This window comes from Oryx dammah, unplaced genomic scaffold, assembly GCF_014754425.2.
Source record: "Oryx dammah isolate SB20612 unplaced genomic scaffold, SCBI_Odam_1.1 HiC_scaffold_5, whole genome shotgun sequence".
NCBI classification, from domain to species: Eukaryota; Metazoa; Chordata; class Mammalia; order Artiodactyla; family Bovidae; genus Oryx; species Oryx dammah.
The window spans coordinates 70,009,417-70,033,260 of record NW_024070189.1 but is presented as its reverse complement, the minus strand read 5'-3'; the positions used below and the strand labels follow the sequence as shown (position 1 = coordinate 70,033,260).

Sequence of the window (23,844 nt, the reverse complement as noted above, 5' to 3'; positions counted from 1 at the left end):
TTTATAATTATTTCTTTTGTTTTCCTGAAATTGTTTTGACACTGAAGAACACCAAGAAGGAAAAACATCCTCTATTTTATGACATGATCAATGTACCTTTCAACATTTTGGCACATATGCTAGATTCATTAAACTACTCTTGACAGCCCCTTCTGGTGTGAAATTAGAATCTATAGTATTAAATACATATATATTAAACATTTAATAACTTTCAATACTGTATTAAATACTTTAAATAGCTTTGAAAACTGCTTATTTTTCCATTTAATATCCCTAAGATGACAGCTCACAGTATTTAGCAAGTGCTAAAGTATTATTTCACAATAAATTAATTCAGAGCAAAAAAAGAAAAAATTCTGGGTAGAAAACTTGCAGTTTATAGCAATTACTAGAAGAACAAAGGAAGAAGAGAACAGACATTTATTTCTATTTTTAAATGAAATCCATGCACAAAGTTTGACAGCAAGTCAGGAAAAGGACAAACCCCAGAAATTGAGAGGTAGTTTACAGTTTATCTTTTATTTGGTCCTTTTTTCTAAAAATGTATAATTTCTTTGACCACATGTTATATGCTATTACAATGTCAGTTATTTAAAAAAGCATTAACATTTAATTTATTTCCATGGGAAATCGAGTGCACACCTCCCCTCATCACCCAGATGCTTATAACAATTACATATGACAGGTAGACTACACTGCTGTAGAAAGAAAACAATTATTTTACAAATGCCCAAAGTCAATGTCTCCAGTCAGGGATTCTTCATTTTAGGTTATTACAAACTGTCTGACAGGCTTCCTCATTATGCATTTCATAGGTTTGTTCTTAGGACTTATTATCTGATGAGGACTAAACTATAGAAAGGCTTTTCGTATCCATTACATTTATTATATCACCCTCATGTATTGTGGTGAGCTTTGGTTTCAGAAACATGCAAATCTACTTCCTAGGGGTTCTCTTCAATATGAATTTTATAATGATTAGTAAGAGATGACCTGTGATTGAACAGTTTCCCGCATGTATTACATTCATAGGGTTTCTCTCCAGTATGAATTCTCTGATGGGCAATACGTGATGAGCTTTGTCTAAAAGTTTTCCCACATGTATTACATTTGAAGGGTTTCTCTCCTGTATGAATCCGCCGATGTTGAATAAGAGCTGAACTTTGGCCAAAAGATATCCCACATTCTTCACATCGATATGGTTTCTCTCCAGTGTGAATTCTCTGATGATTACTAAGGGATGAGTTACATCTGAATGTTTTTCCACACTCATTGCATTTATAGGGTCTTTCTCCAGTGTGCATTCTCTGATGTTGAATGAGCGCTGAACTTTGTCTGAAGGCTTTCCCACACACTTTACATTTACATGGTTTCTCTCCAGTATGAATTCTTTCATGAATAATAAGTGTTGAGTGGGAACTTAAGGCTTTACCACATTCATTACAATTATAAAACTTCTCACCAGTATGAATTATTCGGTGTCTATTAAGTCGTGAAATAGAAGTGAAGCCTTTTCCACATTCATTACATCTGTAAGGCTTTTCTCCAGTATGAATTCTTTCATGTTGAATAAGAGATGCACTCTGACTGAAGGCTCTCCCACACTCACTACATTTAAAAGGTTTCTCTCCTGTATGAATTCTCTGATGATAACGAAGGGATGAACTAGACTTAAAGGTATTACCACATTCATTACATAAGTAGGACTTTTTTCTGGAATGAATTCTCTGACATCCAGGAAGGGATGTACTGCAACTAGATGCTTTCCTACCTGGATTATATTTATAGGGGTTTTCTCCAGCATGGATTTTTTGATGTATAAAAAGGCCTGATCTTCTGCTGAAGGATTTACCACATTCTTTACACCTATAGGATTTCTCCACAGTATGTGTTCTTAAGTGTTTATAAAGGGATGTACTGAGAGTGAAGGCTTTCCCACATTCTTTACATATATAGGGTTTTTCTCCAGTATGAGTTATTTGATGTTGAATAAGTGCTGAACTTTGATTAAAGGCTTTTGAACAGTCTTTACATTTAAATAATTTCTCTCCACTGTGGTTTTTTTCATGTTTACGAAGGGATGAAGTATTTATGAAAGTTTTCTCACACATACTACATTTATAACGTTTCCCAGCTGTGTTGGTTTTTTGTTGATTAAATAAACTGAAATTTTGTTTGAAGTTGTTTCCTTGTATTTCACATTTTGGTGGGGCTTTTTCTCTTGGGATCACCTGTTGCCTAAAAAAGACTGACTTTGGGCTCAAGTTTTGCCCAAACTGAGTATTTTTATGTTTTCTCTCTATAGTGAGGATTTTCTTGTGAGTGACTGAAACTATCTGTACACTTTCTTTTTTCTCCTGCTTTTTCTCTAATCTGCCTTCATATCTGCAGGGTTTTTCTGATTTGAAGTCCCACGGTCCACTCCTTTTGGATCTTTTCATTATCAGTTCCTGAAATGAATGACCTTGTGTTTGAGTTGACTTTGTGGTTTTATAACTGTTCTTCCATCCTGGAGAGGAAAGAAAAAACTGAAAATGTTTCATGTGATACATCATTTGGCTACTAAATGTATACACTGAATATTGATGGTATTCAAATAAGGTCTCAATATCCGGCCAAAAGATAATAAGAAAAACTTAGGAGATTTAATTAAGCAGTACAGAGAAATAAGCCAACACAAGCTGAGAACAAGAGGGTGGAGAAAATACTAAACAAACCCATTTAAAGAGGGTGAGTGTAAGAGTAACCAGGAGAATCAGTTAATGGAAAAATGGAGAAGGATTAAAAGGGGAGCCATAAATTGGAAAAGGCAGTCTGGGATCAGAGTCCAAAGCCCATGACAGAATTTTAAATTATCTTCATGAGATTTATCTTATTTGTACTATCATTCATAATCTTGAAAGTCTTCATCCCTTTTCCCTCATGCCAAATTCCTTTGTATCAGTCAGAATCCATTCAAAAGTTAACTGAGTGTTTTTAATTGTTTTGTAGAAAATAATAGTACTTTTTTAAATTGGAGGATAACTGCTTTACAATAGTGTTGGCTTCTGCCATACAACAACATGAATCAGCCATAAGTATCCACATATCCCCTCCCTCTTGAACCCTTTCCCCAACCCCCACCCCATCCCACTCCTCTAGGTTGTCAGAGCACCAGGTTGAGTTCCCTGTGCCTATAGCAACTTCCCACTGGCTATTTTACACATGGTAATCTACATACGTTAATGCTACTCTCTCAATTTGTCCCACCTTCTCCTTCCCCTGCTGTATCCAAAGTCTGTTCTATATGTCTGCATCTCTCTTCTTGCCTTGAAAATAGGTTCATTAGAACCATTTTTCTAGATTCCATATATATGCATTAATATATGAAATTTGTTTTTCCTTTCAGATTTACTTCATTCTGTATTATAGGCTCTAGGTTCATCCACCTCATAAGAACAGACTCAAAGGCATTCCTTTTATGGCTGAGCAGTATTTCATTATGTATATGTGCCACAACTTCTTTATCCATTCATCTGTCGAAGGACATCTAGGTTGCTTCCATGTCCGAGCTATCGTAAATAGTAAACACAGGGGTACTGTGCGTTTACACGGTCCATTCCTCTTATTATAGGCACTCACCACAGTACTAAAATATATATATATACATATTCTATACGTGTAATTATACTTATCTATCTACCTATATTTAAATATATTTCACTTTCCTTTTCTATCCTAAGTATTCTTTGCAAGCAGATTAGCATGCCCTTTTAACCTACAGATCCTCCTAATGGCATCTGAATTATATACAAAATGTTTTATTAATCTTCCTCAACAATTTATATATAAATTTTTGAACAATGTCAAATACTTTCAATAACATATATTAATTTCACACACATACACACAATTCAAACACTTGTAGCAGTTGCCTCCAGGATAGTACATTATAGAAGTAATGAGAGGGTTTCAGAGCCACTTTAAACAGGAAGGAATTAGATCAATCTAAGGAGATCAGCTCTGGGATTTCTTCGGAGAATGATGCTGAAGCTGAAACTCCAATACTTTGGACACCTCATGCGAAGAGTTGATTCACTGGAAAAGACTGATGCTGGGAGGGATTGGGGGCAGGAGGAGAAGGGGACGACCGAGGATGAGATGGCTGGATGGCATTACTGACTCGATGGACGTGAGTCTGAGTGAACTCCAGGGGTTGGTGATGGACAGGGAGGCCTGGCGTGCTGCGATTCATGGGGTCACAAAGAGTCAGACACGACTGAGCGACTGAACTGAACTGAACTGAGGTAACAACAGGTAGGCATGAAACTAAAGGTTGCAAGATAGAAAAGTAACCTTGCTAATGAATCAAGCAAGAGAGGTTATGCAAGCAACATACAAGAATCAAAGATCAAATATAAAAAAGGTAAAAAGGGCTAACATGATAACATGGTAAAGAACAGAATTAAGTTAAATAAATTTTAATTGGGTAAGGATGCAATTAATTGAATATTAAATTTTGCCAGGGGAACAGGTATACATATAGTTATTTATTTTCTCCTGGGTTAGAGTAACCATTTCAAGGGTTCCTCTGCATCTTACTTTATTTTGACATTTCTGCTTGACATTCACAATCTGTGTACAGATTGTCTCTGCTTGGTGAACATAATATATTCTGCTTTTCTCTTTTCTTCTACCAGAGTCAACTTCTCAGTTTCCTTCATGGGTAACTTCTTCTATTCCCCCTTTAAAAATTGCTTTCTCTAGAGTTTGGGATTTTTTCCCTTCACTCTACACATTATCTTTGACCAATTTTATATGTACCCATCTTTACTATTTCTTTTCCTCTTTTCCAAGGCACTGGTTATTTGCCATGCAGGGCAAGTGAGAATAACACTCATTAAAAAACAACAACAACAACTAAGTATCAATAAATCATTCATTCAATTAGGGACCACATCTTCTGGAAAAGCCCACAGTGTGTATTTAGTGTAATAATAGCTTCTTTTCACTTAGCCAATCACAAAATCTTTCTGCTGTTTCAAAATCTCTCTCATCTTTTCTATTTACTGTTATGGAAAGAAGAGGTTTTTTTTAAATTTTCTGTTCATACCCTCCAAGTTCCTTGTCCATCTAAATCTTGCTAAATATCAACTTTCAATAACATTATTTGGGTAGAAGAGTGGGAGGCAGTCATAAAACTGGAGTACTTTCCCTGTTGGAAAGCACATGCAGGCTACATGTGCTGGGAAAAAGACAGAAAGATTTCAAAATTGTGGATTGTCATTTATAATGTAAAGTTAGAGACCCTGCCTTAGTTAGAGACCTATACCTTGATATAGGTCTGTATGTAAAGATTGCTGTTTTATGACCAACAAGTTTACTAGAGCTCTTGAGCACTGGAGTCGGGTACCTAAATAGTACTCTGCTTCTCATGCTTTAATGTTTCTATCATAGTATCCTAATTCTGGTGGCTCAGTGGTAAAGGGTCCGCCTGCCAATACAGGAGATACGGGTTCGATCCCTGTGATGGGAAGATCCTCTGGAGAAGGAAATGGCAACCCACTTCAGTATTCTCGCCTGGGAAATCCCTTGGACAGAGGATCCTGGCAGGCTACAGTCCATGGGGGTCGCAAAAGAGTTGGACATGATTGGTCAACAACAACGAACACCACTTCTAGACTTCAGTTAGTTCAGTTGCTCAGTCGTGTCCAACTCTTTGTGACTCTGGACTGCAGCACGCCAGGCTACCCTGTCCATCACCAACTCCTGGAGCTTGCTCAAACTCATGTCCATCGAGTTGGTGATGCCATCCACCTGTCTCATCCTCTGTCATCCCCTTCTCCTTCTGCCTTCAATCTTTCCCAGCATTAGGGTCTTTTCTAATGAATCAGTTCTTCACATCAGGTGGCCAAAGTATTGGAGTTTCAGCTTCCACATTAGTCCTTCCAAAGCATATTCAAGGTTGATTTTCTTTAGGATAGACTGGTTGGATCTCCTTGCAGTCCAAGGTATTCTCAAGAGTCTTCTCCAACACCACAGTTCAAAAGCATCAATTCTTCGGTGCTCAGCTTTCTTTATAGTCCAATTCTCGCATCCATACATGACTACTGGAAAAACCATAGCTTTGACTAGACAGACCTTTGTCAGCGAAAGTCTCTGCTTTTTAATATGCTGTCTAGGTTAGTCACAGCTTTTCCTCGAAGAAGCAAGCATCTTTTAATTTCATGGCTGCAATCACCATCTACAGTGATTTTGGAGCCCCCCAAAATGAAGTCTCTCACTGTTTTGATTGTTTCCCCATCTATTTGCCATGAAGTGATGGGACTGGATGCCATCACCTTGGTTTTTAGAATGCTGAGTTTTAAGCCAACTTTTTCATTCACTGCTTTCACTTTCATTCTTCTTCACTTGCTGCCATAAGGGTGGTGTCATCTGTTTATTTGAGGTTATTGATATTTCTCCTGGCAATCTTGACTCCAGATTGTGCTTCAGCCAGTCCAGCATTTTGCATGATGTACTCTGCATAGAAGTTAAATAAGCAGGGTGACAATATACAGCCTTGACATACTCCTTTCCCAATTTGGAACCAGTCCATTGTTTCATGTCCGGTTCTAACTGTTGCTTCTTGACCTGTATACAGATTTCTCAGGAGGCAGGTAAGGTGGTCTGGTATTCCCATCTCTTGAAGAATTTTCCACAGCTTGTTGTGATCTACACAGTCAAAGGCTTTGATGTAGTAAATAAAGAAGAAGTAGATGTTTTTATGGAACTCTCTTGCTTTTTCAATGATCCAGTGGATGTTGACAATTTGATCTCTTGTTCCTCTGCCTTTTCTAAAATCCAGCTTGAACATTTGGAAGTTCACGGTTCACATACTGTTGAAGCCTGGCTTGGAGAATTTTGAGCATTATTTTGCTGGTGTGTGAGATGAGTCTAATTGTGTGGTAGTGTGAACATTCTTTGGCATTGCCGTTCTTAGGGATTGGAATGAAAACTGCCCTTTTCCAGTCCTGTGGCCACTGTAGAGTTTTCCACATTTGTTGGCCACTGCTGAGTTTTCTACATTTGCTGGCATATTGAGTGCAGCACTTTCACAGCATCATCTTTTAGGATTTGAAATAGCTCAACTGGGATTCCATCACATTCACTATCTTTGTTTGTAGTGATGCTTCCTAAGGCTCGTTTGAGAACTCATTCCAGGATGTCTGGCTCTAGGTGAGTGATTATAGCATCATGGTTATCTGGATCATGACAATTTTTTTGTATAGTCTTGCTCTCTGCCAATTCAGTCTCCACATTGTAACAGAGTAATCTTTTTAAAATTCACATTTTACCATGCTGCAAATTTGCTTAAGACCCTCCAACTTATCTTCAACTTATAAGGTACAGAGTACTTAATATGGTGAACAAAGTTTGTCATGATCTAACCTTTGTTTAGCCTGGAACTCATCTCATTCCCCTGGCTTCTCGCCAGGTATGCTGAACTACATGCAATTTCCAGAGCCCTACATTTTTGTGTTTTTTTTGTGTGTGTTACCTTTGCATATGCTGGAGACATCCTTTCCATTCCCAAATACTTATTAAGTGCCTACTATGGGCCAGGTAAAGTTCTAGGGAATGTAAAGAATGTGATTTCAGTCTTTTAAGGAGTTTATACCTTGGTTTTGTGTTTGTGTGTATGTGTGTGTGTGTGTGTGTGTGAAGGTGTGACAAATAATAAGTAAATAAATGACAACCATATGGACGTGTGAAGCAAGAGCTTCCTAGGCGAAGGAAACAGCAAATATCAAAGTGTGGTGACTTCTGAGACACAGCAAAGAGACTGTGTGGCTACTAGAGTGCATTGAGGAAGAGAGAAAATGGTAAATAATAGTGAAGCAATAGGTAAAGGCAAGTCATATAAGGCCTAACAGGTCATGTAAGGACTCTGGAATTTTATTGTGTGTATGCTTGGAAGTCACAGGCCATAACATCCTCACTCAAGTTGGCTACTGTGTAGAGAACAGTGTTGACACACAAGTAGAAGCAGGGAACAGGGAAGATTATGAGGTTCCTGTAGTTAAGTAGGTGAGAAAGAAGGTAGAGGTATATGGTGACTGCATTCTTATCACCTACTAACAGAACTGGAATTGCTAGTTGACTATGTTAAGAACCAAACACTTAACCCCGATTATGCCAAGATGGAGACTATCTGGGATTTAATAACTACTTTTCATGGAACAGGAATAGAGCCCCACTGGAGTGCACAGAAGAAACACTGGGAGAAACATCAAGTATAGAAACGCTTTTGAAAAGTTTTGTTTAAAGGAGAATAGAAAAACAGATTTGGGCAGTTTTAATTTTTTCATGGAAGTAATTACAGCTACAAGGTTCCATACCAATAATGGGAAACTCATTTCACTCTACTTCAAGTGCCAATACCTTAGTCCAAAATTCATGTTTCCTGCTGAAGGGGACATGAGTCCTGGATTGTGGACATCCCAACTGTTCTTTATGTCTGTTTAAAGTTTCTGAAAAGTCTACAGATGTGTCTCCTTAAGCACAGTTCAACTTCTGCTCTTCTCAAGAGTCAAGCCTGGGCCTGAACTATGTCATAAACAAGGCTATAACTTAGGTCAGAAGTTTAGAGACCAGGTGATTTTGCCAATGACTACCACCCCAACTAAAACCTGCCATTAGGTCTAGATTCTCTTCCCTTGGTGCTTATGAACTTGTGCATCTCTCTTCAATCTTCTCTTCCCACATGATTTCATCCACTCCCACACCTCAGATGTCAATGACTACACTGACTCTCAAAACACTTTAGAGAGTTATTACCAGGTGCCTGCTAGATTTTCCATTTGTGTATTTTTCTTCAAATTCAGTTTGTCCAAATCTGAAACCAGTGCATTCCTTTCAAACTTTTCTTTCTGTGCTTAATAGGTCTGAATTATATCATAACCTCTTCAGCTCCTTTGCCATAAATTCTTAGTTTCATCTCAGAACCTTCTGTCTCCTGCATTCCATGCCTAGTCAGTCATCAAATTCCCTTAAATTGTATCACTAAGATGTTTCTGACAACCATCATTAATACATCCAAGTTCGGGAACTTCTTACTCTATAGTGACTATTGCTGCTGCTGCTGCTAAGTCACTTCAGTCGTGTCCGACTCTGTTCGACCCCATAAATGGCAGCCCACCAGGCTCCCCCATCCCTGGGATTCTCCAGGCAAGAATACTGGAGTGGGTTGCCATTTCCTTCTCCAAGTGACTATTGGTATTTATCTTCAATTTAATCCTTTGATCTGTTTCTCACCTTTCCAATATTACTTCCTACCAAATTTAACCTTCTTACTATATAGAACTCTTATTTCAAAAAGCATTGATTGTACTTTATTTAACTCATTCTTCAAATATTTAAAAAGCACCTACAATATGTTAGGCTCTACCCTAGGTACATGATCCACAAAACATTCCAGATCTGGTAATGAAAAGAAACAGTTAACTTCTTGAAGGAGTTCACTGCTTTGCATTAGAGACAAAAAAGGAGTAGGCAATCATATTGCAATGTGATAATTTATACAACAAAAACACAACACAGAAATGGATACAAATGTGAGCTTAGAACAGCATCCAAACTACCCTCAGACAGTAGTGAGTGCAAGCAGGGAAGGCATACAGGTGTGGTCAAAAGTTTGGGGAAGAAATGTCTAAAATGGGATTTTAAAGGCTTACCCATAGGTTAGATGTATGGGGGTAGTGTGAAGGCTAAAGGCAGCATTAAAATCTTTGAACCCAAGTCAACTTTCCAGACCTATATCCTTCCCCACCTTATTCTATAGGTGGGTCGGCGAGATCCCCTGGAGTAGGAAAAGGTGACCCACTCTAGTATTCTTGCCTGGAAAATTCCATGGACAGAGGAGTATGGTGGGCTGCAGTCCATGAGGTTTCGGATACACTGAGCACTCATGCACCAAATATATATTTTTTATTATAAATCATAACATTGATATAAACCACTAAGGATCTTTATTTAAACTGCTGTGATTTAAAGACAATTGAGATAATTCTCTATGTAACTAAACCAACAACATGATATACTATTAGGGTCATTTGTTTCATTTTGCTTTTAATATTTATGGAATACTTTTTCCAGTTTTATTTGATTCTATCCTTATTCTCTTCATCTTTTTTGTTTTTCTTCTTTCACCTTACAGATAACCTTTTTTATTGATACGTGTGTGTGTGTGCCAAGTAACTTCAGTCATGTCTGACTCTTTGCAACCCTATGAACTGTAGCTCACCAGACTCCTCTGTCCATAGGATTCTCCAGGCAAGAATACTGGAGTGGGCTGCCATGCCTTCCTCCAGGGGATCTTCCCAACCCAGGGATGGAATTTGTGTCTCCTACACTGGCAGCTGGATTCTTTACTGATCTGCTTTTATCTTTGTTTGTTTTTCTTTTATTTTAATACAAGCAAATACACACTTTTTCTTTTTTGGCATCTCCTCTTTTCTTTGCTATCTGTACTTTTCCTCACTTATTAATATTATCATCCCACAATGGAATTTATAGAGATCTCCCTTCATTCCTTTTTACAGTTGCAAAGAATTTCTTGGTGAGAATGTACCCAGTTTATTCAACCAGATTTCTTTGATGGATAGTTGGATTAACTGGGTTAACATTACCCAAAGCCACATACAATCAAAATCATCTCTTCTGCCTAGAAGAGAGCCAGCCAAAGACCATAGGACTACTCCTTAGAGTGAGAAAGCTCTCTATGAACTGACATGCAAAAAGCTTCAATATATACCAAGTGAAAGGGGTAGAATAGTGTATGTTGTATAATATAATTGCAGTGGAAAAAGGAAAAGAAGAAATATGTATTTATATTTCCATATAAGAGCTCTGCCAGCTGCTGCTGCTGCCTCATCACATCTCACCTTCTATAGCATCCTACATGTGTTCATTTCCTCATGCACCTCTCATGGGCTCATTTTTGGCTTCTGTTCTTACCACCACTCTCTTTAAGGCAACGACGACCTCCATGTGAAAGAAGCAAGATGTGCTCTTCAGTCCTCACCTAACTCACATTTCAGCAGCAGCCAATAGTGACTCCTCCTTTTCACTGAGAAGTTCTTTGCCTAAGCTACAGTAGGCAGCTGCCGGAGTTCTCGGCCTGAGCTCGCCTCCACATTCTCCTCACGGTCCAGCAGCCTCAATCTCCTTTGCAGCTTTTCAGTCTCCTTTGTGCACTCCTTTTCCTCTACCTGACCTTTAATCCTTGGAGTTCCACAGGGCTGAGTCTAGGCCCCCAGTTCTTTTCACCCTGTACCCTTTCCACAAGCCAGGCTCATCTACAGACATATTCCAGGCAAGACTTCTCTACTCTCCATACCTGATTATACAACATCCTACTCAAAACAGCAATTAGATGTCTCAAAGACAGCTCAAATTCAACATGCCTAAAACTGAACTTATGACTATTCCCTCCTTCCAACCTGTATAACCTATAAGTGGCACCTGTTGTTTCTATAAATGGCACCAGTTCTGAATAAAAAACTTTAAAAGGCATCCTTCATACTTCTCCCTCAGTTAATCGATTACCAAGACTTGTTTCTTCTAACATCTAAATAAGTCTCAAATTCATTTAAATTTCCCCACCTTTACTGAGGCCATCCTTTATGAGCCTTGACTTCAATGACACTAGACTCCTGAGTTTCCTTCTATAGTACACCTTATCTTTATCATCCCTACAGGTTCATTTCTCTCTAACTAGCCATGAAATGCCAGTTTCCTCTAGATTGAGTCCTATCCTCTTTCTTGCTCTCACTGTACCCTGAATCCACTCTACAGGTTAACTTAAACTCAAGCTTTTAGTGACAGAGTCTTCACATTTAATGCTCAGTGTATATTATGAGGGATGGAACTCTAAATCTACTAGACTATTTGACATCTTCACTTTGAATAACTGGATCAACCAAAAGATGATTCAATTTAATTCATCTAAAACCATATTTATACTAACCCCCAAATCTGATCTCCTAGCACCACTATCTCAGTGAATGATATCACTGTCCATCCCAGAATAGGCCACAAACCAAGCAAAGCATCCTTGACAACTCCATCTCTTCTATCTTCCATATCTGATCCATCTCTAAGTACTGCTGCTTTTATCTGCCAAATACCTCTGAAATTGGTTCCCTTTTTTCTAGCTCTGTCACCACTACCTAACCAAGTCATTCATGCATTCACTAACTGGAAGCTGACTTTAACCAAGCACTACTTTAGGTACCGAGGAGATGGGAACAAATAAACAGACAATCCAGCGTAAGGGAACTTACAATCCAGAGTAAGAGCAGATAATAAATAAATATGTACTATTTTGCAGTGAGGAGTACTCAGAGAAAATAAAGTATGGTGAAGGATAAAAGAATGTGGAGGATAAAAGACCATGTTCAGATGAGCTGTGACCAATTGATAAAGTGCTAACTGAGCAGAAACCTATATAGTACAAGGAAGTGATCATATGGGCTCCTGGCTGCCAGGAAGAAAAATGGTCCAGGAGAGGAAAAAGCAAGTGCAGAGGCCCTGAGGTGTGAGCCTGTTTGGCCTGCCTGACAAACTACAAAGAGACCAGGGTGATGAGAGTTCTCCAATAAAGGGCAGAGAAGAAAGAGATGAAGGCGAAAAGGTAGCCAGAACCAGACCACAAAGGCCTCTGAGGGCCATGCTGGGGGCTTTATAGTGTGTTCTATGTGACAGAAGCCACAGGAGGCTTTGGGCATAAGAGTAAAATAACCTGATCTACATCTTAAATAGACCATTCTAGCAGCTACAAAGAAAAAAGATGTTGGTGGCAGGAGGGGAGGGCAGGGGACAAGAACAAGACTAACTTAAACATATTAAACACACTTTCACCTTGTAAGGAATCCACTGTTTAAAACCACTGCATGCTCTTTCATTAGATTGCTGCTATATCCTCTACAGCACTTCTCTGCAAATTAGAAAAAGACCCCTACTCTCTGTGCAGATGCAGCCCCAACAAATCTCAGCAAGTTGAAGGCAGCCCACAAATGACTGCTCAGCTGACCATCTGGCCAGGTTCAATCTGCCCTGAATTCTTGCATAAATACAACAAAGGAAGAGAAAAAGACAAAGAGAAGCACTTTCTCATTGGAGGGAATTGTTTACCCAGATCATCATTGGGTTTTTAAATTTTTGAATTAAAGAATATTTTTACATTGGGTGTAAACCAAACTCATGAGATATTCAAAGTTGATTTAATCACATTATTCCTGAAGAATATATATATATATACACCACTTCATGCTATAGAAACAATCTAATGAGATTGCTCCCTGAAAGGAAAGCTATGACAAATCTAGACAGTGTATTAAAAAGGAGATATCTTTCTCCAAAAGAGCCCATATAGTCAAAGTTACAGTTTTTCCAGTAGTCATGTATGGATGTGAGAGTTGGACCATAAAGAAGGCTGAGTGCTAAAGAACTGATGCTTTCAAACCGTGGTGTTGGAGAAAACTCTTGAGAGTCCCTTGGACTGCAAGGAGATCAAACTAGTCAATCCTAAAGGAAATCAACCCTGAATATTCATTGGAAGGACCGATACTGAAACTGAAGCTCCAATATTTTGGCCACCTGATGCAAAGAGCCAACTTAATGGAAAAGACCCTGATGCTGGGAAAGATTGAAGGCATAGGAGAAGGCAATGGCAGAGGATGAGATGGTTGGATGGAATCACTGACTCAATGGACATGAGTTTGAACAAACTCTGGGAGATAGTGGAGGACAGAGGAGCCTGGCATGCTGCAGACCATGAAGTCAAAGAGTCAGACACGACTGAGTGGCTGAACCACTATTATACACATATACACACATATAATATACATAATATTTCAGAAAACTGATTATAGACTTTGGACTCATTTCTTAAGTAAGAGATTCAGATGAGATATGTACCTTTTGAGCCATTCCCTCCTATCTCTCAATATAAAACATACGGGTCCAGGGATGACAGTTTGTTTTCCCTTTTTGTTTGTTTTTCCTATTTGTGAGTAGTTTTGAAGTGAAAATAATATTTTTAAAAACATATTTGGAGGCAACTAGAGATCCTAGGAGTCCTACCTTGGAAGCATAAGCTTTTCTGTCACTGGTTGTTCAAAGGGTTGGTTTTTGGCTCTGGTCTAGAGTTAATAATCGAAGTGCGTCTAAGAACATCCAGGTCCCTAACCTGATCTCACAGGGAAGTGAGTTCCTCTTGGAAGGAAATTGTTCCGAGGGTACTTTTGCCCAGGAAGGTGGGGGATTCACCAGGGGTGCAGGAGGGACACAATACATGCCAGCACTCCCAGGACACCCCATCTGACTGCCACCTTTGACCAAAGAGAGGAAGTTCATTGCATCAAGAGAAATGCACACACTGGTTGGCCCTGACGTCTTTACTTCCTCCAGACACCCACTCAGAGTTTTCCTTCAACTTCCCACACCTGAGAAGGACTCCACATCTCCGCTAGGTGGCCTTGGGGTCTCTCTGGACAGCTTTGGACTCCGGTCATACTTTCTATTCAGTTTAATCCAACTAATACTTCACTCAGGAAAGGGGACTCCTCATGGATCAGAGTCTCCTGAGGTGAAGGGAAAGGGAACATTCTTCCTTTTCTTCCTCTGATCTTTCATGTCAGACTCAGCTCACGCCTGACAGTGGGACTGATATCCTTCCTAACTCTCCACGGGTTCCTTGCTGCCTGAATTCTCTGTTTACTCTGTGGTGGTCTCCAGAAATTCCCACAAAATTAGCGTATTTCTCCCAAAAGATTTGTTTAAAAGATTTAAACACAGACAAGTGTGGTTTCCACCTCATAAGATCTCACCTTGTACGATCTCACCTTAGGAAGAAAGTGTTCTAAAGGTGTGTGGGCTTTAGGGATGGATATAGCCTGTCCTGCAGTCCATCTGCTGCTGACTTCTCAGGCTCAATCACAGATTCTTCCCTCTTAACCCATCTCAGAAACACTGAGGTTTCCTGGGACTCTTGTCTGCTCCTCTATTCCTTTACCTGCTCAGTTCAAGGCTGCAAATGCCACTTTCGCACTGACGCCTCCCTGACCTCCCTGTTCAGTTCCAACCTGTAAATTCTTCTACAGCTGTTTACCGGTAACCTGTACCTGTATTTTGCTCACATCTCAAATGAAACCCATCCCACACCAAACTTGTCCTATACCGTTAAAAAAGGGACCCCTATTTTTTCCTTCTGAACCCACTGCATGTGCCTTCTAGGTAATGTCTTGCCTACATTATGCAATAATCTCCAGAAGGTTCCCACCTCTAGTTTTTCCTCACTTCAAATCTAAGCCCAACAATGTTTCTGAAATGACCATTCTTATTAAATTCAAATTACAAGAACTTAATTAATATATTCTCTGTGAAAATTTTAATTATATTACATGTAAATAAAGTCGCTTTTCATCATGTCCATTCTCAATCCTAATCCAAATGGAACTAGTTACCAGGTTAGGTGTTCCCTGACTTTTCTCTCAGGACTTAGACACCTAGTATGCATACAGACAAACATACATGTAAGTTTCTCTAGACATAAATGGTGACATGTCATAATCATGCTCCATAATTTGCTTTTTAGTCCCTTACATGCCTTGGAGCTCTGCCTCCACCAGAGCTCTTTCTTTATGACTGTGGTGTTATCTCAGTGTAGGTGCGCTCAGCATCTTTAGGTATGATCTTACCAAAGGTTACCTATAGTGTCTCAGACTGAGGCCATTTTTTCTAGAATATCAAGGACCATATAATTTTTTGGTTTAAAATCCTTGAATTTTTTCCAGTCAACCATGGACAGCTCCCATCTCTAAGAACTGAACCAAGGCGCTTCATAGTGTGGCCCCCACCTGGCTTTCTAATCTATTTCCTTCCTCATATCTTTCTTTTCCCATGACCCTGGGTTTCAGTCAGAATGATTCTGCTGCAGTTCCTTCAATACTCTAAGCTTGCTGAATGAATACTTGAAAATGCAGCTCTCCTTTGAAACACCAGGAAAGAATAAGAAAAAAGATCCTGAGAGATTCACCTGTGAAGTAGAGAAAAAGAGGAAGCTTGCAAATGGGGGCCTTAGCATCCCTTCTCTACCACTTCTTGGGCACTGAGAAGCCAGAAAAACTTCCCTGACCATCTTCTTCAAGTCACACACCAACTCATTTACCAGACTGCTGCCTGTAGAGAATCCCCACCCACTCACCTAGAGAGGAGCTTCCAAGGTTTTCTTTCTCTACCTTCCAGGGATCTTCTCCTTGCTGCAACAGGGAGATCACTTTGGGTTTGGGAAATAGGAGTCCTGCTCATAGAGCAAAAAAAGAAAACAAAAAGCCTTGATTTTGCCTTGATGCAAAGAAGAATCTGAAATCTGAGTAGAAAACTCAAAGGATGATACAACTGTGCGGTGCTTAAGTCGTGACCCCACGATGTGAGGGGGTATGTTAGGGTAAAGGCAAGGAACAACGCAACATTTAGTTGTATGTCAGTGAGGCATGATAAATGTGCAGCCTTGATTAATAGGGAAAAACAGTTTTCTATACAAGAGGGAATATGCATACACTGTTAAATGCATTGTTACATATACAGACTAAATTAACATTGTGTAACAGGTATCTATGGAAAGGATTATATATCAAGAAGGTTGTTTAAAATAAGAAAACACTATCTGACCCCTTTGAAAGATGGCAGCGGTCAGTAAACTATGGGTCTCATATGCCAAATCTAGACTACCATCTGTTTATGTATGGCTCTTGAGCAAAGAATGGTTGAAAAAAAAAAAAGAATATGTTACAGAGACCATATATGGCCCACAAAACCTAAAATACTTACTCCCTGGCCCTTTAAATAAAAAGTTTGCTCACCTCTGTAAAAGAGAATTGAGAAAAGCAAGTGTTGGGTCAAAGAAGAGGGTTGAGGGATGCTCTGTTAAGAGATTAACAAACACATCATAGCTCAGTCTTAGAGGGAAAACAAGGGGAGTGCCTACAATGAGGGAATTTCTAATGTGCAGCTCTGTAGACTGTCCCATCCATGGGGCAATTCCACGCCTATGAGGGGGAAAGTTATTTGGATTTATTTATGGAGATCCAGTTTGTACAGTGCTAAGGCAAAAAAACAAAACAAAAACAAAAACAAAAACAACAACGAAACACCTCAGATAAAGTTTTTAAATGACCTAGGGCAATTACCCAGGGAATCAGGTACTGAGGTATCCAGATTTCTGAATTCTGTATCTACAGGGGAAATTTCCTTACCCAAGGAGACAAGATTACTATAGTTCTCCAGCATCACATCTTGGTACAAGTTTCTCTGAGGAGGAGCCAGCTTTCTCCACTCATCCCGTGTAAAGAGCACAGCCACATCTTCGAACGTCACTGACACCTGTAGAGACAAGCCATCCCAGCTCAGCCAAGACCACCCATCACACAGGATGAAAAAGGTGGCAGTGGGTAGTAGACGGGCTACTATGAAATGCTTCTATACTATTTTGGGTTGTGAAACTTCCAGATCATTTATTTAATGAACAACTCACCCATGACAAATATATATTGAGTAGCATGAAGTACAGAGAAGGCAATGGCACCCCACTCCAGTACTCTTGCCTGGAAAATCCATGGACAAAGGAGCCTGGTAAGCTGCAGTCCATGGGGTCACTGAGTCGGGTACGACTGAGTGACTTCACTTTCACGCATTGGAGAAGGAAATGGCAACCCACTCCAGTGTTCTTGCCTGGAGAATCCCAGGGACGGAGGAGCCTGTTGGGCTGCCGTCTAAGGGGTCGCACAGAGTCAGACACAACTGAAGCGACTTAGCAGCAGCAGCATGAGGTATGAACCAGGCCCTGTTAACCACTACGAAAGATGTGTGGAGGTATTAATGCCATTAGTGGGGGTGTCAATTAGAATAATCTTTCTGATGGCGATTTGATAACCCACATTACAAGCTTTAAAATGTGCATATTCTTTAATGCTCCAATTACTGTATTTGTTTGATAATGAACAGTGATCAAAAATGTACATAAAAGGATGTTTATCATGTCCTAGTAACAGCAAAGAAATGGAAACAGGAATAATCACTGAGAGGGATTAGTTTACATAACTTAAGGCACTATCTTTGTGTTCCCTGAAACTTGAAGACAGTAACAATGGAAAGTAAAACACGTATCATTTATTGAAAGCTTTTTTCAGGCCAAGTACTATTCTTAGAGCTTTATGTTAATCTTTAGTATAAATCTTTATTTTGTCTTCACAACAACCCTATGAAATTGTCTCCATTTTACACGTGAGAAAGCAAAGGAGAAATTTATCCAAGTCACGAGCTGGTATGAAGGAAAAAAATCACTCCTCTTGTAAGTCTCTTTGACTCTTAATACAGTACTATTTCACTTTTGACACTAGATGTGGGGGGTTTTCCATACACCAAGCAATTGTGCCACACCAGCTGTGTGTCTTACAATGATACTCAATTCTGACACTGAGGATAGTGACTGGCCCCCCCTTCAGTGTCATTCACAAGTCCAAGTTGTTACCTGTGTTTCTGACTGACTGGCTATAAATTGGAGGTTTCCACAACCCTCTCCTAAGGTTTGATTAATTTGCCAGGGTGGCTCACAGAACTCAGGAAAACATTTACTTACTAGATTACTGGTTTATGATAGAAAGAATGTAACTCAGGAACTGGCAGATGAAAGAGATGTACAAGGAAGGGGTGCACTATGGATTTGCCATTCTCTCTGACTCTTTACAGGTTCACCAACCTGGAAGAACTCTGAACCCTTTTGGATTTTCATGAAGGTTCATTACATAGGCATGATTGATTAAATAATTGATCATTAGTAACTGATTCAACTTTCATCTCCTAGGGTGGTGGTAGGTGGGTAACGGGCATAGAGGGGCAGGACTAAAAGTTCCAACCCTTTAATCAAGGTTCCCTGGCAATTAGTCCCCATCTTTAGGTGGGGTCCAAAAGTCACCTCATTAACTCTGGTGTGAATGAAAGGGCTTGTTATGAATAACAAAGCACATCCATTTTGCCTTCATTGCTCTGAAGTAATTTCAGGGATAAAAATCATTTATTACTAATCACTTAGGAAATCACAAGGGTTTTGGAAATTATGTACCAGAAACAAGGACAAAGACCAAATATATACTTCATATTATAAGTCACAATATCACAGCTGGTCAGTGGTAGAGATAGAATTCCAATCCAGGGAACGTCCAAGGCTTCATACTTAACCACTCTGCAAAACTTCCTCTCAATATCCTATCTCACAGGGTTAAGAAATAAATGAGATAATCCATACAGTGAAGATAAACAGTAATGATGTAATACAACAATGTGAATGTATTTAATGTCAATGAATTATATGCTCAAAAATGGTTAAAGTGGTAAATTTAATCTTATGTATATATTATCACAATGAAAAATTAAAAGAGATTAGATCTGGTAGACAGTGCCTGAAGTGCCTATGGACGGAGGTTCATAACATTGTATAGGAGGTGGTGACCAAAACCATCCCCAAGAAAAAGAAATGCAAGAAGGCAAAGTGGTTGTCTGAAGAGGCCTTACAAATCTGAGAAAAGAAGAGAAGTGAAAGGCAAAGGAGAAAGGGAAAAATATACTCAACTGAATGCAGAAGTCCAGAGAACATCAAGGAGAGAAAAGAAAGTCTTAAGTGAACAATGCAAAGAAAAGAAAAATACACACATACATATGTACATAAATAAATAAAGGTGCATAGAAAATTGAAGGAATGACCACTATTTTGTCCAGGGGATGTTGGGGTAAGAGTTATTTTACTTTCTTTTTTATATATGTATTTTTTATTTTCTGAAATTTTTTTTAACATTAACATGAAGTGCCATATAATAAGATTATTTATTGGGACAGGGGAGGGATACAAGAAATGATCTTTGCGCTCAAAAGAAATAAAATCCAATTGGCAGACCGGAAAAATGCATGAATAATTTGAGCAATGAAAGAAAAAAGTGTTGCTGGACAAGACTATATACCATTTCCTAGTTTAATCCTCATTTTAGAGATAAGAAACATAAGATCCAGGGCACATACTTTATCCATGGCAGAGACAAAACAGTAACTGAAGTTTTCTTTTAACCCAGCACTTGGTGGGTATATTCTCTCTCTAGTCTTAAACATCCTGTCATTGAGTTTTATACACAAGTATATGCAATACAAAGAAGGCAATGGCAACCCACTCCAGTACTCCTGCCTGGAGAATTCCATGGACGGAGGAGCCTTGTAGGCTGCAGTCCACTGGGTCCTGAAGGGTTGGACATGACTGAGCAACTTCACTTTCACTTTTCACTTTCCTGCATTGGAGAAGGAAATGGCAACCCACTCCAGTGTTCTTACCTGGAGAATCCCAGGGACTGCGGAGCCTGGTGGGCTGCCACCTATGGGGTTGCACAGAGTCGGACACGACTGAAGCAACTTAGCAGCAGCAGCCACGCAGTACTCATGTACAGGCAGCAGGTGAGGTTAGGGAGAAATGTCATACAGGACTCATACACAGGGACAGGGAAGATTTGGGGCAAGAGAGCAGTTTGGCTCTGCTGAAATGGAATGTGAAAGCCTTAGAAGAAAGCAACCCAAATGTGCAAAGGCAGGTCCTAGCCATAGCTGCAGAAGATCAACCACCACATTTCGTGGGTCCAGAAAATATACAATATCCCATTGCAGACAGTTCTGGTAACTTGGGGGTTGGGCTTGCCCTGTGTTCTGAAAAGAGGTACAAGAGGAATGACTGGACGATAACCAACACGAACTTAGAACCTGGGTTTGATTTCAGATTACCTGACTTTCTTGAGCCTCAGTGGCAAGTGTAAAATGGGGGTAATAACTTTTACTTTGCTAAAACAGTAAGAATAAGCTAAAGCCCTTGGGATATTCCCTAGCAACATTACCTATTATGGTTAGATGAGGATGAGTAAAGGAAGGACACTGTACAGTCATTTCTATCTACCAACAATAATAGTATCATATATTATATTAATATCATTCAGCCACCACAACCATCACATGCTGCAGCTGCTGCTGTCATTTCAGTCATGTCTGATTCTGTGCGACCCCATAGATGGCAGCCCACCAGGCTCCGCAGTCCCTGGGATTCTCCAGGCAAGAACACTGGAGTGGGTTGCCATTTCCTTCTCCAATGCATGAAAGTGAAAAGTGAAAGTGAAGTCGCTCAGTTGTGTCTGACTCTTCGAGACCCCATGGACTGCAGCCTACCAGGCTCTTCCATCCATGGGATTTTCCAGGCAAGAGTACTGGAGTGGGGTGCCATTGCCTTCTCCCAACCATCACATACTGAACATCTATTATGTGCCTGGCCCTGATCAAAACTTTTTCCATGCACTAACTCCTAGGATCCTCTCATCTATGCTAGGAGGTAGGATGGTTGTTGTTTTCTTTTCACAGGTGAAGAAACTGAGGCATATTAACAGCAACAGAGAAGACAGGCACAAACCTGGCCATACAGCTCAAAAGAACCACTCAGTAATCACTGTATACCCTGCTCTCCAGTACCAATATCCTATGGAACTCTCACTACTGCTTTCTGAGGAGTCTTCTCTCTACTCTTGGAGTCAAGAGACTACTCCATCTATGTCCCCTCCAACATGGTTATCCTTTATTTGCACATTGGCTCACCTGGATGGAGTCCCACTCTTATTTTCACAGCATAAAGATGAAAATGGCAGGTCAAGATCAGTTTTCAAGACAGTGATGGAAACAAGCTGCATGATCCAGAAAGTTAAGAAGGAGAAAAAACTAAAAACTATGGACTGGGCAAAGCCTTGGAAAGTATGAGGATTCTCAGGGGTGGAAAGAAAAAGAAAAGCATTGTGGCCAAGGGTAGGCAGGGGACATGAGTGAGCAAAGGGAGTATGTCAGAAAGGAACTCTGCCAAGGGTGTATGTTTGTTTGTTCTGACCCCAAGTGGTATAAGACATGTGGTATCTTACTTCTCAAACCAGTAATCATATAGTAAATTGAGGTTAATGACTAAAAGAGCACCTATTAGGGAAAAAAAAGAGAAACACTAGACATGGATGGGGGAGGGTAGGGTGGGGAGGGGGAAGGCAAATATTCTCTACAGAACCCATCATCCACCACGGTGGACCAGCTGTAAGAGTTCTTTCACCAAATCCTGGCGAAAACTATATTGGATAGAGAATTTTACTTTGAGGGTAAAAAACTCCACCTGTCCCTAAGACTAGAGATGACAATGAACTCACCTGAGACCTTGCTTCCCTCTGTTCAGTAGCCATGTCTTTCTGGCCAGTGTCTCCTGAGAATGGGTGAAGTCTCCAGAAGCCAGATCTGAGGGAAGACAAAGCGAGCCAGGAGGAAGCCCCTTCTCTTTTCCACCCCTCTGAATCAGCAGCTCTGAATCATTTACACTCCCTGAGAATGATGCCAAGTGCCCTCAGAGAAGGAAGTCAGAAGCAGCCAGGGATAGACAGGACCAGACAGAAGGGCTGGGTCATCCTGTTCCAGGCCCAGCTCTTTCCCTGGCTCAGTGAAAAACGTCCTAGGACTCAATCAGCAGCAGCGGCAGCAATTCCTTGAGCCTCACGAAGTGCCAGGCACTACCTGCATTACTGAGCACGGTTGACACTGTCAGCCCCCATTTTACAGATCAGGAAACTGAGGGCAGAGTGGGAGCAACTTGCCCCAGTCCACACAGCCAGGGAGGCTGGCATCTGCTCTAAACTCCCTGCATGCATATATGACAACTTTTCTGCACTTCGAGTCTTCCCACCCAACTCGTCGTCCTCCTTGTAAGGAAACAATTTCAGATTTTTAGAGAAAACTGCTTTGGAAAGGGAAAGTATCAGTTCTCCTATGGCGGAGGAGGCTGCTGTCTTGAGAAACGAGGTACAGACAACCAGAGACTTGGATTCCAGTCCTGATTCTGCCACTGGAGGAAGCCGGCGATTCACTTAGGCAAAACAAGCCTGTCACTAGGGAGAGCAGCGGCGATGGTAGGGGAAGGAAATTATTTTCTCACGTTCACTGCCGGCCCAGAGCAATTCAAACGCCGGAAGGAGCCGGGCAGGTAGCGCGCTGGGAACCTATCTGGAGGAAGCAGGATGGCTGAGTCCGGCCAAAAGGGAGGAGGTGTCCGACTTGTGGCGTTCAGGGCACGTCTGTGGGAGGCGGTGGTGTCAGGCGGACAGAGCCCGGACGCCCGGCCCACAGCCTGCTGGCGCCCACAAAGGCCCAGCCCGCTCCTGCTGGGCCTGTGTCCCGCGCCCCGACTCCGCATCCTCCCGACGCCGGGTCTTCCCTCCCGCATCCCGCCGACCCTCCGCCGCTCACCTCGCCTAGGCCTCTGGGGTTCCGTGGGCTGCAGGCGGGAGGCTCCGGAACTGCCACAGCCTGACAGTAGCTTGGGGTTGGACTCGCCCGAGGTGCTGCCTGGGCCAACCTCAGGCCGGGTGGCTGCTCACGCCAGCTGCAAAAGCCAGGCACCCCAAGTAGGTACAGGAGGGGCGGGGCAGTGACCGTAGCTATACCGCTCTGGGAAATGTAGTTCACGCGAGAACCCAAGGCTTCTGGGACATGTAGTTCGCTGCGCTTGTCTGCGAGGAGAGAGCTCGTTGAGCTCCTCACTCGCCCAAACCCAGGCCCCTGTTTGTCGTCGCGCTCTGTGGGCTGCTAACTCCTGGGTTCCCAGTTTTTCCGGGAGGAAACGGACGTTCATCGAGGACAGTATCTTGTAGCCCTGCATCTGTGTAAATGATAGTCAGGTCAAGTAGACCACCGTCAAGAACAAACCTATTTCCCTTAAGGTCT

The 23,844-nt window shown here is 40.9% G+C and overlaps 1 protein-coding gene across 5 annotated transcripts; it reads right to left on the bottom strand.

Moving 5' to 3' along the window:
• Positions 1-402: 402 nt before the first annotated feature.
• On the bottom strand, positions 403-23,547 carry ZNF354A (zinc finger protein 354A). Of its 5 annotated transcripts, none has more exons than XM_040240395.1 (5): positions 23,368-23,547; positions 22,281-22,365; positions 17,280-17,406; positions 16,229-16,324; positions 403-2,509 (listed from the first exon to the last, which is right to left on the bottom strand). In XM_040240395.1, the coding sequence occupies exons 2-5, from the start codon at positions 22,311-22,313 to the stop codon at positions 945-947; spliced, it is 1,821 nt and encodes a 606-aa protein (XP_040096329.1). In that variant the 5' UTR covers positions 22,314-22,365; positions 23,368-23,547; the 3' UTR covers positions 403-944. The 5 variants fall into 5 exon arrangements, with proteins under 5 accessions (XP_040096329.1, XP_040096328.1, XP_040096331.1 ...); XM_040240394.1 differs by having other exon boundaries at positions 22,281-23,195; positions 23,368-23,527; XM_040240397.1 differs by lacking the exon at positions 23,368-23,547 and adding an exon at positions 23,057-23,262.
• Between the last annotated feature and the right edge of the window lie 297 nt (positions 23,548-23,844).

What these genes read in the sequence shown, in the direction of transcription:
- ZNF354A (XM_040240395.1), bottom strand. Translation starts at nt 22,313, where the DNA reads ATGGCTACTGAACAGAGGGAAGCAAGGTCTCAG. An exon ending in AGAGGGAAGCAAGGTCTCAG is followed by an intron (nt 17,407 to 22,280) that starts GTGAGTTCATTG and finishes TTGTCTCTACAG; the next exon opens with GTGTCAGTGACGTTCGAAGA. An exon ending in CCTTGGAAGCTCCTCTCTAG is followed by an intron (nt 2,510 to 16,228) that starts GTGAGTGGGTGG and finishes TTTCCTCTCCAG; the next exon opens with GATGGAAGAACAGTTATAAA.